General features: G+C 29.9%; 1 protein-coding gene across 1 annotated transcript in view; it reads right to left on the minus strand.

Moving 5' to 3' along the window:
- Nucleotides 1-3,266: 3,266 nt before the first annotated feature.
- The window catches only part of LOC111689223 (eukaryotic translation initiation factor 4B), a 67,575-nt gene continuing 51,639 nt past the window's right edge, over nt 3,267-19,202 (minus strand). The window contains exons 4-5 of the mRNA XM_046948789.1: nt 13,616-13,727; nt 3,267-3,433 (exon numbers count right to left, since the gene is read on the minus strand). Coding sequence (XP_046804745.1) covers nt 3,383-3,433; nt 13,616-13,727 — 163 coding nt within the window. The 3' untranslated portion in view covers nt 3,267-3,382. The remainder of the gene's footprint in view (nt 3,434-13,615; nt 13,728-19,202) is intronic.

The raw sequence follows: 19,202 nt of genomic DNA on the forward strand, positions 1-19,202 counted from the left end.
CGAGTACTCTTCACCAGTAGTCTTACTAACGAAGAAAGACGGATCGAAAAGGAAGATCGGAAGAAAAGATCGCAGCTATCAAGATATTCCCGATACCCAATAACGTGAAGGCTGTACAGCGATTTTTGGGGTTTTCCGTCGCTTTATACCGGAGTATGCAATGATCGCCAAACCATTGTCTGACTTACTTAAAAAGGGTGCAAACTTCAAGATGGGTGATGAGGAGTTACTAGCCGTACAACAATTAAAAACAGCTTTGTCGAGCAATTCGGTTTTGAATCTGTATAATCCGAAAGCCGAAACAGAGATTCATACCGATGCTAGTAAGCATGGATACGGAGCTGTGCTCCTTCAGAAAGATTCATGAAGATTCCGCGTTCCACCCGATAGAGTATATGAGCAGAAAAACAACTTCTTCAGAAGAGAAATGCCATTCGTACGAGCTAGAAGTGATAGCAATAGTCGAAGCCTTAAAGAAGTGGAGAGTATACGTGTTAGGACTAAAATTCAAAATAGTAACCGATTGTAACGCGTAGAGTGATGCAAAGTCTGGAAAGAAAGAGGGAAGGCTTAACCCGATCGACAAATCGGACAGACCTTTCGTGACCTACCATTTGGACCACGTCGGTCCAATGGAAGCTACTCACAAAATGTATAATCATATCCTCGTTGTGGTCGATGCGTTCACAAAATTTGTCTGATTATACCCGACCAAGAGTACTGGCAGTAAAGAAGTGGTTGAGAAGATGAAAAAACAGTCCGCCATCTTTGGTAACCCGCAACGAATAATAACCGGCAGGGGTACTGCCTTCACAGCCAATGAATTTGAAGAATATTGTAGGGCCGAAGGGATACAGCATCTGCTAATCGCCACGGGAGTTCCCAGAGGTGATGGACAGGTAGAAAGAATCAACCGAATAATCGTGCCCATGTTAGCAAAAATGTGTGCCGAAAAACCAAATAATTGGTATAAATACGTTGAAAGAGTTCAGCAAGTAATAAACAACACCCCCTCGAGAAGTACTCAGAACACCCCTTTCCAGTTGATGACAGGCATTAGTATGCGAACCAAGGAAGATCCACAATTAAATCAGTTAGTACAAGAGTTTTCGATAACTGAACTTCAGCAAGAAAGAGACGAAATAAGAGATGAAGCAAGAAAAAATATTTCAAAAATACAGGCTGAAAACAAGAAGACGTTTGACAGTAAGAGAGTACCAGCTACCAACTATAAAGTGGGCGACCTCGTCGCTATTAAACGAACTCAATATGGAGTAGGAATGAAACTACGTCCGAAGTTCTTGGGTCCATATAAAATTGTGTCCAAATTAAATCACGACAGATATGAAGTCGTAAAGTGGGTGAAGGCGAAGGTTCAAAAAATGCACTACCGTCGCCGAACACATGAAGCCGTGGAATCTAGCTTCGGGACGAAGCCAGCATCAGGACGGCCGAATGTAGGATGTACACTCGACCCACTGTAATATAACAGGACACTAATACTATGACATACACTCTGAACCCATCATATTTTTATAAGAACAGAACTTTAATCTTTTGTCAAAGAGATCAGTATCAAATTGAACACGAAAGTGAAACAACTGGCGCTGCGGTGGTGGCTCTCGTGTATTTTTTTATAAAAACGTTATAATTTAAGATTTAATTATAAATAAATGAATATTTGAACTTTGAATTAATTAAATTAAAGTGTTTGATTTGGTACCCCTACATATATTTAGAATCCAAATCAAGAATAGCTATCCAAATCCAAATACGCCTACTGTATCTTATTCATAAAATGAAGAATTTAAATATGAGGTTGAAAATCAAGATTTTAGCATTTAATAGTTCTATAGTGGTATATGGTGATGTCCTCATACTTAGAGTGGTTAGGATGGTACTTAATGTTAGATTTATTGAATAAGAATTCATATTATACAATTCTAAATAAAATTTACACAATACTCCCCAAATATGGAGTTTCCGTAATGTAGTTTTTGTTTATCAATACAAAATGACCAAAAACCCGGATTATATTTGTAATAATATACATATTTATACCTCATACCAATTCAAAATTACTTATTATTTCCGAAATTTAATGAAATAAATGATTAATTTCATGTTAAGTCAAATATTGATAAATTCTTATAGGTATATAGGATAATAAATCGGTTAAGAAATGTCCAAATTTAGTCGTTTCACTGCTAAAAATATCTAAAAAATGTTATTTTAATATATATGAGTAATAAAAAATATTAAATTTTATAAAATAATGCAGCAATATTAAAAAAATGAACAAAAAACCTAAAAAAGCAAAATACTTTATTGACCCAAAAAATTAACAATACGTTCATTTTTTATGGTAGAAAATTAAAATATAAAAAATACAACAAACAAATTGCTTTTTTTGCTAAAAATAATTGTTCAGATAAAGTTTTTTCTTAAAATTTATAAAATTTTACATAGGCAAATTACTTAATTGATTCACTGTATATATTATAAGTATAATTTCAATTTGTATTTAGTTTAATGATTTTAACAAAATTTATGAAATTTTTAATATTTGGTTAAATATAATTATTTTAAAATAAAATATATTTTGACAATAACTTTAAAAAATTCACTTTTTTGTAATTGATATAATCATATTTAAAGAGCATTTTTTTCCTATTTAAGGGTAGTTTGTATCGGGTATTCTGAAGATCCCTTATAATATGATAATTACTATTCATTCCTTTTTTCTTGATATTTTGTTTATTGGAGTTCTCATTTAAGGTGAAGTATATATGTTATGGGCCTTATGCAAAAACCATTATTAAGGTTAAGAATGGTTTACTACACACATTTTCCATATAAAAACAGGTTTTAACAACCATTGTTAACTTAATAATCGTTTTTGCATATGGCGGTATAAGTATAATTTCAATTTGTATTTAGTTTAATGATTTTAACAAAATTTATGAAATTTTCAATATTTGGTTAAATATAATTATTTTAGAATAAAATATATTTTGACAAAAACTTTAAAGAAATACTTTTTGGTAATTGATATAATCATTATTTAAAGAGCATTTTTTCCTATTTAAGGGTAGTTTGTATCGGGTATTCTGAAGATCCCTTATTTGTTCATTATGATGCATGAGGAGATATTCCAACTTAAAGTAATTATTACTTCAGAGCATTGATGTTTTATATATTAGGTATATAGATAGATAGATAGATAGACATAAAGATAGATAGATAAATTTAAAACAATGTAGGTGACCTTTTTATTACTTTATTATTATTATTATTATTATTTATGTTAACAATATATTTTAAATTACAAGCACATAATGATCAAATGTCTCCTTGTTCCGTATACATTATTACAAGATAATCAATCAGATACTTCATCTAGTCCGGAATACATGTTCGAAGATTGAATAGCCTAAAAATAAAGAAATGATATGTTAAATTATATACATAATTGTTAGAAAATTATTCAATTCACAGTCATGATGTATATTGTACCTACTGAAGAGTATTAACACCGATTGTGAACTGATGTAGTAAACCATAACTTTATGTTCTCAATGAAAAATAAACAATCAAAATAAACATAAATAATATTAACTTAAGTAAACAAGCCAATACCAAATTAATTTCTTTTAATTCAAAATTTTAATTTTTTCTTTATTCCACATTTTAAACTAATAAACAAACTGTTTTAAAAAAATTATAGTTCTTTTTGTTTTGGTAAACAGCTGTTTATTTGTAATTTCTGTGTTACCACTTCATTGTTTTTATACCCTTCATCTTCGTGAGAAGGGTATATATATGTTTGTCATTCCGTTTGTAATTTCTATAATATAATTTTCCGACCCTGTTGAAATCAATTTCCTGAAGACTCCAGATATCTTCAAGATCCAAATCTTCAATAATTCTGTCAGAAGTTTCTTATTGAAAATCAGCAAAATCGGTCTATAAATAACTGAAATATGGGTAAAAATCTGAGACTACTTCTGAAATTTTCCTCAACAAATTAAAAATAAAAGCATAAAAACAACAACTGTTTAACGGTGGTAGTACAGTACAACGGTTAATATTTCTTTCTGCTACAGTTTTTATTTGTTTGTGTGTATGTTATGTGTGACATGTGTGCAGAGATACAAAATAAATAAAAACTGTTTTTTAAAACATACTTGGTGAAGGGTATATAAGATTCGGCACAGCCGAATATAGAAATCTGACTTGTTTGTGCTAAAATCGATTGAGTTTTTTAATATGCTAAAATAAACAACTGGCAACACTAAAAATTTTTACAACATTTGAAAAATGTTGTAGAGTTGTATACTTAGTAGTATGTCAGCAGCTGCTACAAAAGTCTAAGACTGACGATATTTGTACTATTGTATAGTATGTCAGACACAAATATTCAGCTCTATCGGTCAAGAATTACCGGACTTAGAGAAGGTCAAAGTTGGACAATTCATACATATGCGTGTAACTGTCAAACTCCATATATAAAAAATAAAATGAATTCGAAGCGTATTTCTGAATTCGACGACGACACTACCTTATAATAATATATCTTGGACTTTTGTAGCAGCTGCTGACATACTACTAAGCATACAACTCTACAACATTGACGATATTTGTACCATTGTATCAGGGATGGCATAATTGGTACGATGGTACTTTTTTTGATACTATTTGATGTGCAAAAGTACCGTGATACTCCTGAGTCTTATTTGATACTTTCAGGGCTACAATCTCAATATCCGATTATCGTTTTACTGGTAGTAAATCTGTCTGTTAAAATAATTTTAATACCCACCATCAAAAAAGATGGGGTTTGTAACACATCGAAATATTGGTCATAGACCCATAAAAGTATATATATTCTGGGTCCTTATTAAATTCTAAGACGATCTAGCCATGTCCGTCTGTCTGTTGAAATCACGATAGGGACCACACGGTCGTGCTAGACATTTGAAATTTCGTATAAGTATTCTCTATTGCTAACGTTTGCTTGGTATTAAAAATGGGTAATAGCGGTTCACTTTTTCGAATAGCCCCCATACAAGTGGACCTCCAGAAAACAGCTTTAACGAGCGTAACTGTTTTAGCAGCACAATTATAGCGAAGAAATTCGACATAAGAATAAGAATGTAGCAATAAACTTCGATACACATAAGTTTCATGCGAGTCAAAATCTCTCTAATAAATTGCGTCAAAAATCCTTAACAAGACATATACGTGGATGACGTTTTAGCAGGTGGACACACAATAATCGACGCCATCAAATCAAGAAAGGAACTTAAAACAGTTTTAGATATAATGGTGGACGCAAAACTAATCATGCAACAGATTTTGTTAGACAAAGTCGATTGGGATGACATAATAAAACCTTTGACTTGTTTAAAGTGAAAAAATTCATAAAAAATTGCCCCACAATAATTTAACCCGAATTGCAATGTGGAAATTTACGGCTTCAGTGATGACGTGAAGACTCATTAGATCGCTTCTCAGACCTATCACGCGCTTATCGAGTACTCGCGAATGTCATACGATTCTGAAGAAATACCATATCTTCAGCAGAAATCACACGAAAAGAAATAGAATTCATCAAAAATCGATCAACTCGATTACTTATCATATGGAGGAGAGCACAAGCATTTGAGACTCAAACAATAATAATTTGAATCAAATAAAAAAAAAAAATAAAGCTGTAAGTTTAGTGGTTTCTTTTTTATAAACATATATGTATGTTAAGAATTTTTCGATCTCACTCCTTATTAAAACTGCTAGCCAATCATTTTTATCATGTAGGAATCGGGGTTTTTTCTCTTAACCTTTGTCCATCTTTTCTGAAACTCGCTACACATATTAATACTAAAAGATTTTAATTTATCAAATTGAATCTTTTCTGCTGAACTGCATTGAAATAAAGTCCCCCTGCATTGAAATAAAGTCCCCCAAACGACCGTGGTAATTTTTGACACTGGATATCCAAAAGTTCCATACGGGAAATATTCATCACAATTAAAAAAGATAAATAATCAGTAGACCCACTTAAAAATGTTTGTTTAAAATTTTTAATTGAAAACTGGTTATGATGTAAAGTGTAGTTTAATATACACAAAACAAAACACCCAAATAAAAAAAATATTGCAACAATATTTAAATGAAAAAAAAAATCTACAAAATAACGGTAAATTTCTAGAGATGAATAATTAATTATACATGATTACAAACATAAACTCTTAGGTAATTTTATTAAATTTTGTTCCACGAGTATTCCAAGTATACAAAACAATTAAAAGTTGGACCAAAGCTAATAACAGAAAAATTTATTAATCTAGGAATTTTTGCTTTTGATTTAATTTTTTAAGAGCTTCCCTAATATATACCTAATATATCAATATCTAAAATTGTCTTCACTCAAATATATACAAACTAGCAGCTTTAAATTTCGAAGGAAATCTTTTTCATTAAAAAAAAAACATTTTTTAAAAATATAATATAGAAAATTTTTATTCATGTTCAAAGTTCAACTTATTTGTATGTAAGATTTTAACTAAAGTGAATAAAGAAATATCTTAACTAGATAGTCTTTTTTAAAAACTGAATGAAATTTTTTCGTTAATTCTGATAACGACCTTATACCCCATTTACACATACACGAAATGTAATACTTATGAGATTTCGAGTCAAATCTAGTTAATTTTAACTAGATTTATCATACAAAATCTACTTCGTAAGTAGATTTCATAAAAATCTACTCAAAATCTAGTTGTTTTTAGTAATTCAACTCTGTTTTTTCCTAAATAATACTAAAAAATACGACGCTGCACAAGAAAAAAGAGAAAAATTAAAGAAACAAAAAATAATTAAAATGTCAACAAAATTTTTATAAATTGAAAAACATGAAATGTTTATTTAAAATAAAAGCAAATGTTATATTTAAATATAAATTGTTTTATTAAAAACCAAATTTTAATAAATATCCCATTTCATCTTCTAATTTTTCAATTAAACCAGACGTCGGCGCTAGTATTGTTCTGAATACGAAGATTTTCGGCAGTTTACATGTATACATGTATACACGATCGCATACGAAGCTCTCAAGAAGAGCGTCAAAAATACAAATATTTTATTTAGTTGCTTGGCAGCATTCAACAAGTATGTTGATGTCGCTTTGTTTCAGAAATTGCAAACGCAATTTGAAAAAACAAAAACTCTACTTTAAAAACAAGAGCATAATTTACAACAAGTAAGAGTTCTATATTTGGCTGCGCCGAATCTTATATACCCTTCACCATGATGTCTTTAAAAACAGTCATTACGAATTTTATTACAAAAAATCAAAAAATACCAATTGTAACCCATTTTATACGATCTAAATTAATCCGGGCACCACATGCTTAACTTCATATTTCTAGGGTCAATATTATAGAATTTTTAAAAAGTACTAAAAACTTCCTTTTTATGGGTTCCCACTTAATCCAGGCGCTACGTAATATTTCTAGGTTCAATATTATAGAAAATTTAAAAAGTACCTTTTGTAGAACGAAAAAGTACCAAAACGTCACTTTTATGTACTTTGGACTAATCCGGGCTCTACATACTTAATATCATGTTTCTAGGTTCAATATTGTAGAAAATTCAAAAAGTACCTTTTGTAGAAAGAAAAAGTACCAAAATGTCTCTTTTTGCAAGTTCTTACCTAGTCAAGGCCCAACGTGCTAAATTTCACGCTTCTAGGTTCAATATTATAGAAATTTCAAAAAGTACCTTTTGAAGAACGAAAAAGTACCAAAAGTCCCCTCTTATGTGTTCTAGCCTAATGCTGGCTCTACATACTTAATTTCGTGTTTCTAAGTTCAATATTAAGAAAATTCAAAAAACTACCTTTTGTAGAACGAAAAAGTACCATAAAGTCCCTTTTTATAGGTTCTTACCTAGTCAATGTCCTACATTCTAAATTTCATGTTTCTAGGTTCAATATTATAGAAAATTCAAAAAGCAGCTTTTGTAGAACGAAAAAGTACCAATAAGTCCCTTTTTATAGGTTCTTACCTAGTCAAGGTCCTACATTCTAAATTTCATGTTTCTAGGTTCAATATTATAGAAAATTCAAAAAAGTACCTTTTGTAGAACGAAAAAGTACCAAAAAGTACCTTTTTATAGGTTCTTACCTAGTCAAGGTCCTACATTCTAAATTTCATGTTTCTAGGTTCAATATTATAGAAAATTCAAAAAGTACCTTTTGTAGAACGAAAAAATCCAAAAAGTCCCTTTTTATAGGTTCTTACCTAGTCAAGGTCCTACATTCTAAATTTCATGTTTCTAGGTTCAATATTATAGAAAATTCAAAAAGTACCTTTTGTAGAACGAAAAAGTACCAAAAAGTCCTCTTTAATGTGTTCTTGTCAAATCCGGGCTCTACGTACTTAATTTCATGATTTTAGCCAATAACAATGTAACGTAACGTCATATTCATTCTTTGATTTGTGTTTATAAACAGAAAAACCACAATAACAAAACATTTTTTCAGAGGTGGTCTCGGATTTTTACTCATATCTTCGTTATTTATGGACCGATTGGACTGATTTTAAATAGCGTTCTATTCGATCGTATTTCCAATAGAAATATTGAAAATTCGGATCTCGCATATATCTGGGGTCTTCTGAAAACTGATTTCAACATACACACAGACAGACGGACATGGCTAAATCGACTCCGCTATCTATAAGGATCCAGAATAGGGTCGAAAATAATATTATAGAAATTACAAACGGAATGACAAACTTATATATACCCTTCTCACGAAGGTGAAGGGTATAAAAACAACATACACCCTAAATATTTCTATAGAATGCATAACAATGAAAGTAAATAAGATCATTCTTATTTGATACTTTTTTTGTACATTTTAAATTGAAATTTTCTTTCTATGTGAAGAAATTATCATTCTTATGTCCATTGATAATATTTAGTTTATAAATATTAGGCTTCATACTTCATACTATCATACTTTTTATGACAGTTTTTGGAACAGCGCTAATATTGGCGTAATTATTTTTTTTAAATTTCAACTCCTTCATCTGCATATCTGCGGCCAAAATACCGATTTTGGGCGACATTTTTTTTTATAGAACGAAAACTGCTGTACATATTTCAAATCTGACTTTAGTATACTATTCTACAGGAAAATTTATTTTGATTGTCAGAATTTAGATGCACTATAAATGCATAAGAGCAAAAGAAAAAAATTTAAAAAAAAAATTCAAAACCTGATCATCCGTAGATAATATTCAATGCCCTTAAAAAAATAGTGTTAAAATTTTTAATTTATTGTAATCCCTTTAGGAGCTATGATGGTTATAATGTTGGCTTGTGGTTTAATAAGTTCCCATCAAACAATGGTGTTTTTCATCATCATCTCTGAATTTAATAAAACTCCATCCAAGTAATGTTCCATATATAACATGTATAATGACAAATTTTGGGCCTTATAACTTTCGTGGTTTTCGAAATATAGCGTTGTAAAGTTTAAAATCTGAAAATGTAAATTCTCATCACATCTAAAGGGTTAATGATAAAATTTTTGTTTTTGCACCATTTGTCTCAGCAAAAAGCATACTTTGATTATGCACAAAGACACATTTTTTTAAATATTTTTTGAAAAAAGTGCATCTTTGGATAATACTGAATGCACTTTTGAAGCATTATAAAAGTGTGAAATTAAGCTCATTCTCATTGATTTTTCCTATAAAATCAATTATTAGAGCATGATTTCCTATAAATTCTACAGTTTCTGCTCTGTAAAAAATGTCGTTCAAAATCAGTGGTTTCCGCCTCAGATATGCAGAAGAAGGAGTTGGAATTTTGAAAAAATTATTACAGCATAGTATTCACTGATACAGAAACCTTCTAAAAAGTTGTGATATCACAAAAACGGGAAACAAATCAAGGAGATTTTTTGGTGTTTTTTTGTTGTGCAAAAGGTACTTTTTGAATTTTCTATAACATTGAACCTAGAAACATGGAATTAAGTACGTAGAATCGAAATTTGGTGAGAACCGGAAAAAGTGAAGTTTTTGGTACTTTTTTTTTGATTTTTAAAAGTTACTTTTTTAATTTTCTATAATATTGAATGTATAAATATGAAATTAGGTATGTCTAGGGATGAATCCCGGAATCCCGATATCAGGATCCCGGGATTTTCAAACCCCGAAAATTATAAATAAATTTTCAAAAAATCTTAATAATAACCGACAAAAATAACATTTTCTATTTCATATTACAATATGAATACATTAAGTATGTGTTTACTAATACAGAGAGCTTTCCCATAAGCATTTTGTGAAATTTTTGAAAAACAAATTAATTCAAAGTACTAACAATAAAAAAATAGTCATTTAAATACAGTGCTTTCTAGATATACCACTCATGTGACCAATCTTTTTCAAAGGGACATTTCGAATTTTATATAATATTAAACCTTGAAACATGAAGTTAAGTATGTACATTCGGAATTAGATGGGAACTCACAAAAGGGAACTTTTTGGTACTTTTTCGTTTTTTCAAAAGGTTTTTTTGGGGTTTTCTATAATGAACCCAGAAACCTGAAATTAAGTATTTAGAGCCCTGATTAGACGAGAACAAATCAAAGGAGATTTTTTGGTGTTTTTTTGTTCTGCAAAAGGTACTTTTTGAATTTTCTATAACATTGCACCTAGATACATGGAATTAAGTATGTAGAATCGGAATTTGGTGAGAACCGGAAAAAGTGAAGTTTTTGGTACTTTTTTTGATTTTTAAAAATTACTTTTTTAATTTTCTATAATATTAAACCTAGAAATATGAAATTAGGTATGTCTAGGGATGAATCCCGGAATCCCGATATCAGGATCCCGGGATTTTCAAACCCCGAAAATTATAAATAAATTTTCAAAAAATCTTAATAATTAACCGAAAAAATAACATTTTCTATTTCATATTACAATATGAATACATTAAGTATGTGTTTACTAATACAGAGAGCTTTCCCATAAGCATTTTGTGAAATTTTTGGAAAACAAATTAATTCAAAGTACTAAAAATAAAAAAAATAGTTATTTCAATAAAGTGCTTTCTATATACACCACTCATGTGACCAATCGTTTTCAGCTGAATATCGGATATATGGTTTTTAATGGCCGCTAGGGAAATACTATAAAACTGGTCTATATCAAGTATAGCCATCGTAGTTCCAGCTTTTGCCAAGTTATCAGCAATATTACTTCTAATTATATATCGAGTCCTCTTACCCAAATAAGAGAATTGTCATCTCGCCATCTTATTAACAGGTTGACTGCCAGTATAGATTCTGATATACCCATATCCAATAGTATCAATGCCTATATATTGTCCTTTTAATACCCTACACCACTTTATATATGGTTTGCCCCGAGTAGCTCATAATTATGTTTATTTATATCGACAAAAATCGGCACAACTAAGTTTTATACTAGCCTTGAACTTCGGGCATCTTTTGACCCAAGCTCCCTGACAAAGTCCCCCTTCAAAAAATGACTTTAATGTCCACAATTCGCTTAAAAAGACTAGTGCCATAGTGAAATTTAGCATAAATACATTTTATGTAACCGTAAATTCATTCTCCAAATTTTATGAGGATCGCCTCAAACAGAGGCTTGGGGGAAGTCACCATATAAAGCATATTTGAGAAAATTAGTTTTTTAACAATAAATTTCTTAAATATATCAGAGGCGAGTTACAAATCAAGTCAAATGCTTTATTATGAAAACTAAATCATAATTTTTTACTTATTATTTTTAGATATCCGATAGTATATATGCCTATTTATGGCCTTTTTTATACCCACCATCAAAAGAAATGGGGGGAATATTGATTTTGTCATTCCGTTTGTAACACATAGACATATTTGTCAAATACACACAAAAGTATATATATTCTATGTCCTCATTAAATTCTAAGACGATCTAGCCATGTCTGTCGTCCGTCTGTCTGTCTGTTTGTTGAAAGCACTATACAGTCAGAATGGAAACAGCTAGATTTCACATAAATACTTTTTATAGGTAAGCTTTGTTTGGTATTGAAAATAGGCAATATCAGTCCACGTTTTCGGATAGCCCCCATACAAGTGGCCCCTCAAAAAGCAGCTTTAACAGTCATAAGTTGTTTAAAAATACGAATATAGCGATGAAATTCGACATAAGTAAGTAATAAGTAATAATACAAAACCAATATGCAAAATTTTATGAGGATCGGTCCATAATTGACCCAACCCCCCATATAACGTCCCCTTAAAAATGACTTTAACGCTCATTACTGGCTTAAAAATTCTAGTTTGTAAATTAAATTCGACATAAGTAAGTTTCATACGAGTCAAAATCTATCTAAAAAATTTTATGAGAATTGGTCCATGATTGACCCTACCACCCATATAAGATCCCGTTCTGAAAATGGCTGCAACGCTCGTTAATGGCTTAAAAATACGAGAGTAGCAATGAAATTCAGAAATAAATTTAATACGAACCAAATTCTGTCTACCAAATTTTATGAGGATCGACCAATATAAGGTTTCCTTCAGAAAATTACTTTAATGCTTATAACTGGCCTAAAAATACGAGTATATAGATGAAATTCGACATAAGCTTCATTTCGAGTCAAACGAGGTTTGATGGCGGGTATATAAGATTCGGCATGGCCGAATATAATACTCTTACTTGTTATTTTTGATATTTCAGCTTGTAAGTTAGTAGAGCCATCTTAAGTCTAAAAAATTACTCAATTAATAATGTAATTCGATTTAAAAATAGGTCGAAATGTTTAAAATTTTATGATCCTGCTTATTTTTTAATCAAAAACTACTAAAATTCTCTTATTTAATATTTTTAATAAATAAATTTAGCGCAAGAACACTTAAATTTCGGGATTTTAAAATCCCGAAAATCCCCGGGACTTAATTTTTAAAAATCCCGGTTTTCGGGAACAGGAAATTCCAGTTTGGCTAGTAGAGTCTGAATTGGGTAAACACCCATAAAAGGGAACTTTTGGGTACTTCAAAAGGTACTCTTTTGAATTTTCTATTATAGGACTTTTTGGTACTGACTGTTTTTATAACACACCATGGTGAAGGGTATATAAGATTCGGCATAGCCGAATATAGAACTCTTACTTGTTTCAACTCAATTCTTCATTGAAGATATTTTAAGTGAAAAGATTCGGCATAGCCGAATATAGAACTCTAACTTGTTTCAACTCAATTCTTCATTGAAGATATTTTAAGTGAAAAGAAACTTTGAAAGAGCAAGTGAAGAGCATTGAAGATATTTTAAGTAAAAAAAAATACTTTGAAAGAGCAGGTGGCTCCTTTTTTAGAAACTTTATGTTTAAATTTGTTCTTCGACATTTTCTTGTATTTGATTATTTCCTTTCAAAGATAATTATACATAAACAAAACACATATACATTTTTCATATTTGAAATAAAATTTACAAAGTAGATGACAAAGATATTTTTTCCAATGTACAATTACAATATTTGGTCACTTTTAGAGATCAATCGCGACTGAGATTATAAAAATAGGTTTACTTACATTTTCATTCTGGTTATGTGTGTTTTTATAAGTTTGACGATCTGCTTTTATTTCACGTTTACTCTTGATTGCATCTTTTGGTTTTACGTCTCTATTCTTTTGTGCATCGGACCTGAAACAAAATTAAATTTTTTATTATATTATAATATGTATTATGATTATTTTATTTAAGTATTCCATAAAAAATATTTATAAAATATTAGCTGAAATTTCTCATAAAGATCCCTTAATCAACATTAATAAAAAAAACTATAAATCTTACTGTTCAAGTTGTAAATTTGATTGTTTTGGGAGTAATACGAAGTTTGAAGTACTCAAAAATTACAAATGGTTTAAATTTTATCGAGGTTCAAAGTTCACATTTTTTCAACAAGCATTATCTATTTATCCGATTCCAATCGTTTTATTGACTTATTCATAAACATTTATCAAAGGTTTTAAAAAGATTTATGAATAAGGCAGTTATTCTTTAAATAAAGCCTATGTCTTCTATTTTGATAATATTATAAGGTTCGGCCAATGTTCGGTGTTCGGCGAAATTTTAACCGAACATCGAATACCGAACTTTTTATAAAATCTTTATTTACCTAGTTTCTACTATAAATTTTTGATCTCATTTGTAATATTGTAATTTTCTAGGTCCTTATTCTCAAATGATCTGGACATGTTTATGAGTCAGTTAGACTGTCAGTCTCTTAAAAGAACGATAGGATTGTTGCAGTTTGATATGTACTCAAAATGGACAAATTTGGACATGGCCTAAGGATCTCTTTAGAAAATGACTAACGTTCATAACAGGCTTAAAATTACTAGTATTTTTATGAAATTATACTTAAATTTTTTATGAAGTAAAATTTCATATAAATCGGCAAAGTGAAATTTGCGAATTGTGTTAAGTGTATACATATTAGGGTTGTCATTTGAATAAAAATTATTCGTTTAATCGACGAATAATTTTTGTTTTTTTTCGAACGAATAAAAAATTTCCAATTTAGAATAAAGAATAATTCGAACAATTTTTGACGATTAAGTGAATATTCGAATAATATATTAAAATCACTTTTTAAAAATCTTTTATTGTAATATTGATAAAATTACGCTGCACAGTGGTATAGGAAAAAAAAAGAGGGAAATAATTCGGTAACTTCTAAACGGTTAATCCGATTTTAATGAAATTTGGTATGCACAAAAAGGAGGTGTTGTCGAGTTTAGGTTTTGAATTTGGACCTTATAGGCCAACCAGGGGCCCGGCGGGGGGTCCTCAAATTAGGACACCTCGGCTATGTTAAATTTGAGTTCCGATTTAAAAAAAATTTCGTATATAGAATCTTCTCATCGAGCACTATAAAAAATGTCGTCGTAGCAGTAAATTATCTCTTATAGTTTAGGAGATATTCGCATTTGAAAATTAAAATTTTTAAATTTTTACCGTCCTTACTTTAGTTTTTTGATAATAGCGGGTCCAAATATTCCCGATTTTCGCCATTTTTTTTTATTCGCTTAACAACAAGTCTATATATCAAGCAGTGAAAGAATTATGTAAAAATCATGACTGAGTCCAAAGTTATAGGCATTTTAATTAAAAAAATTAAAAAAAGGCGATTTTTTGCCATTTTTTGGGGAAAAAAGTATCTTTTTCTTTTTAAGTTATCTAAAAAGTTTCTAAGAAGATGTATATAGAATTTATACTTTTTGAAAAGCTGACTTTACATAAAATACGATAAATGAAACAAAACCTAAAAATTTTTGATACCGAGGGGACCAGATCCATCCAAAAAAACCCTATTTTTTATATAAAATTCAATTTGAGCAAAAATTCTCAAATCGCATAGTCGATATCAAATTATAGTGACCTGTTTTATATGACCCAATATGTTCTTAATCATTTTGTAACGGGTTTCGATAACCCCGCCCCTGGTATGGATATAATAGGCAAAAAACCAAAAAATCCCATTTTTGGGATTTTTTAAAACTTTTTTGGGAATTCGGGATTTCTAATAAGAAAATTCGAAATTTTTATTTAATTTTGGATTTTGAGTAAAAAAAATCTACCTAACTGTAAAATTTCATCAAAAAATATTCATAAATAAAATTTTTATTGCAATTTGAAAAATTTGTATCTTCGCAAAAACTGAAAAAAAACATTTTTTAATTTTTTTTAAAAAAGTATTCCGCGAATTTTTTAATTTTCAAAAATTATACAGTTTTGAAAAATAAACAAAATTACCTTTCCATTGATATATAACATGCCTACCTAATGTTTTTTAAGTGACAAATTAATTAGGGAAAACTCAACATCTTTTAGAGAATTTACCTAGTACTATTATTTTCATCCATACATTTGTTAGGCATGTTTTACTACCTAAATTTTAATGAATTTTTACAGCCACTTTTTACGATTAATCTTTTATTCTTTATCCCTAAAAAAATTAACAAGTATTTATTTTATATAAAAATAGTCTTTATTTATTTTTTTTTATAAATTAATATAATTTTGTAAAATAATCGGTATCACAGTAGTCCATATCTAAAAGATAAAGTAAATCTTTAAATTCATGAATATTTTCAAATGCTAACGTTTTGTAGCAAATCCAACGTTTCCTTATAGTAGATAAAACAGGATCAGAAGATAGAATCAGATTATTAAAAATATCTTCATTTTGAGACTGCCTAGAACACTTCCTTGAGCTAAACTGATGAATATGCTTAAAGTCTCTATTCCTCGATTCTTGGGGTTCTTCTGTAAGCTCTCCTAAAGGCAGAATATTATGTTCTATGATGACCTTTCCATGACATAATATCTTGTGAACTGTAGGTGTCATTTCTTTCCAGGGATATAATTCCAAAAGTAATTTAGAAACTTTTGTAGAATACTCTCCAAATTTTGTTGCGTTCACTTTATGCTTGCTATTTATCGCCATTAGAATAATATTGACCTTTTGCAGTAAATCCATACTAATTCCGGAAGTAGTTTCAAAATGTTTAAAAAAACGTCTAGCGGTATTACCATCGTTTGTGCTTCCATATCCTGTGAGTGGTTTATCAATATTTAATCCCATCCGCTTTTTAAATTCCTCTTGAATTCTTCGTTTCTCTCTGGCTCTCATTTCCATTAACTCCTTATTGTTATTTGCACTTTTGTTTGCATTTTCCGGTATGCTTCTGTACTTTAAATCATATGCTAAATGTAGAAAATGTTCCAGAAATCGTATGCGAGCATGTAGGGGGGATATTCCAAATTGTAATGTTTCCTCATTTATTGATCTTTGCTTGGAAATATTCGAAAATTCTGATTTTTATCACCACATATGTAGCAGTACCAAGTAGATGATGTTCCTGTAATGGCATTTCCAACTTTCCCATCAATCATTGTAAGTTTTAAATCATAGGACATGTTAAACGAATAATTTTCTATTTCGATTGTTATAGGTTCCAAGTTTTTAATTTCTGCTTCAATACGATTTATCAAATCTTGCGTTGTTGTTTTGGATTCCTTTATATACTCAAAGCTTATTGGCCTACAAAAAGCTTTGGATCCTGGAGTCGAATTCTTCCAAATATCATCGAAACTGGTTGATGGAGAATCGCTGTCAGCATACTTTCGAATTCTTAATGGAACTAGCGATGCCATAAATACACTTTTATACTCGGAAGATGATTCACTTGTGTTGATTTGTTTATATTCCGAGAGTGCTGATAATCCATCACATCCCCACTTACAAATGAGTTGAAGTATTTATTTTTTTTAGTTGGTCTGAAGAAAAGTCAGAAGCAATCCTTAAAGCAGTATTTTCGAGTAGAGCGCCGAGTCCAATAACAGCCTTCCGATTAGTTATTTCAATAGGAGGTGGTATAATGCTTTTCTTCTTTTCATTTATTTTGTCATATGATGGTAAAACATCCACTCCTTTTTCAGATAGCGCCTTTCTTAACGTTATGTAGTTATCACGACTTAATCCCAGCTGCAACATAAGCGCAATAGCTTCTTCCTCAGTGAACGTTGTATCAGATGATGGTGTGAGTATACTCTTTACAATTCTTTTCAGTCGTCTTGGTGATGCGGTTGGAAGAATATTTGCAATTTTTATGGCATCCAAAGGCTGTTTTTCTTTTCTTAACATTGCTTTAAAAGTGTCCGAAACTTCTTCGTTAGATAAGGTTTCTAGTGAAGTTGATAACCTTTTCCTCTTAGATTTTGAGCTCAAATCCTCATACTGCTTACAGGGAGCACCAACAGTTGATACGCAAATAGCAACTTCTACACATTCATCCAGCCAATCAGAAAATTTCGATCGAAATTTAGCAATGGAATACCGAACACTCTTCAGTTTTATATCAACTGATTTTATAAAATTTTCAATTTTACATATATCAGTTTTATCCACTTTATTTTTATGTGCAGTTTCAATATATTTCAATAAGAAGTTCACTTTATCTAAAAAAGGAGCTGAAGAGTGTTCAAATAAAATGGAGAACAAATCATTTTTTTTAGTACGATCGCCATGGTTAGAAAATTACAAATAATTACAAACAGATATAAACCTGTCTTATATATTAATTACAGGTACTTAAATTAAATTATTTTTTAAAGGGTTATGATATTCTACCTAATATGTCTAACGTATCCTTATGTAATGAATTTTTCCTCAATAGGTCACTTTAATAAGCTACCTATTAAAGTTGAAGTTATGGATGAAAATAATAGTGCTAGGTAAATTTTCTAAAAGATGTTGAGTTTTCCCTAATTAATTTGTCACTTAAAAAACATTAGGTAGGCATGTTATATATCAATGGAGAGGTAATTTTGTCTATAATTTTTGTATATAATTTTTGAAAATTAAAAAATTCGCGGAATACTTTTTTTAAAAAAATTAAAAAATGTTTTTTATTCAGTTTTTGCGAAGATACAAATTTTTCAAATTGCAATAAAAATTTTATTTATGAATATTTTTTGATGAAATTTTACAGTTAGGTAGATTTTTTTACTCAAAATCTAAAATTAAATAAAAATTTCGAATTTTCTTATTAGAAATCCCGGAATTCCCAAAAAAGTTTTAAAAAATCCCAAAAATGGGATTTTTTGGTTTTTTGCCTATTATATCCATACCAGTGGCGGGGTTATCGAAACTCGTTACAAAATGATTAAGAACATATTGGGTCATATAAAACAGGTCACTATAATTTGATATCGACTATGCGATTTGATTAATTTTTTAAATTAAAATGCCTATAACTTTGGACTCAGTCATGATTTTTACATAATTCTTTCACTGCTTGATATATAAACTTGTTGTTAAGCGAATAAAAAAAGAAATGGCGAAAATCGGGAATATTTGGACCCGCTATTATCAAAAAACTAAAGTAAGAACGGTAAAAATTTAAAAATTTTAATTTTCAAATGCGAATATCTCCTAAACTATAAGAGATAATTTACTGCATAATTTATAACATAGCCGAGGTGTCCTAATTTGAGGACCCCCGCCGGGCCCCTGGTTGGCCTATAAGGTCCAAAACCTAAACTCGACAACACCTCCTCTTTGTGCATACCAAATTTCATTAAAATCGGATTAACCGTTTAGAAGTTACC

This window comes from Lucilia cuprina, chromosome 4 (assembly GCF_022045245.1).
Source record: "Lucilia cuprina isolate Lc7/37 chromosome 4, ASM2204524v1, whole genome shotgun sequence".
Classification (NCBI taxonomy): domain Eukaryota; kingdom Metazoa; phylum Arthropoda; class Insecta; order Diptera; family Calliphoridae; genus Lucilia; species Lucilia cuprina.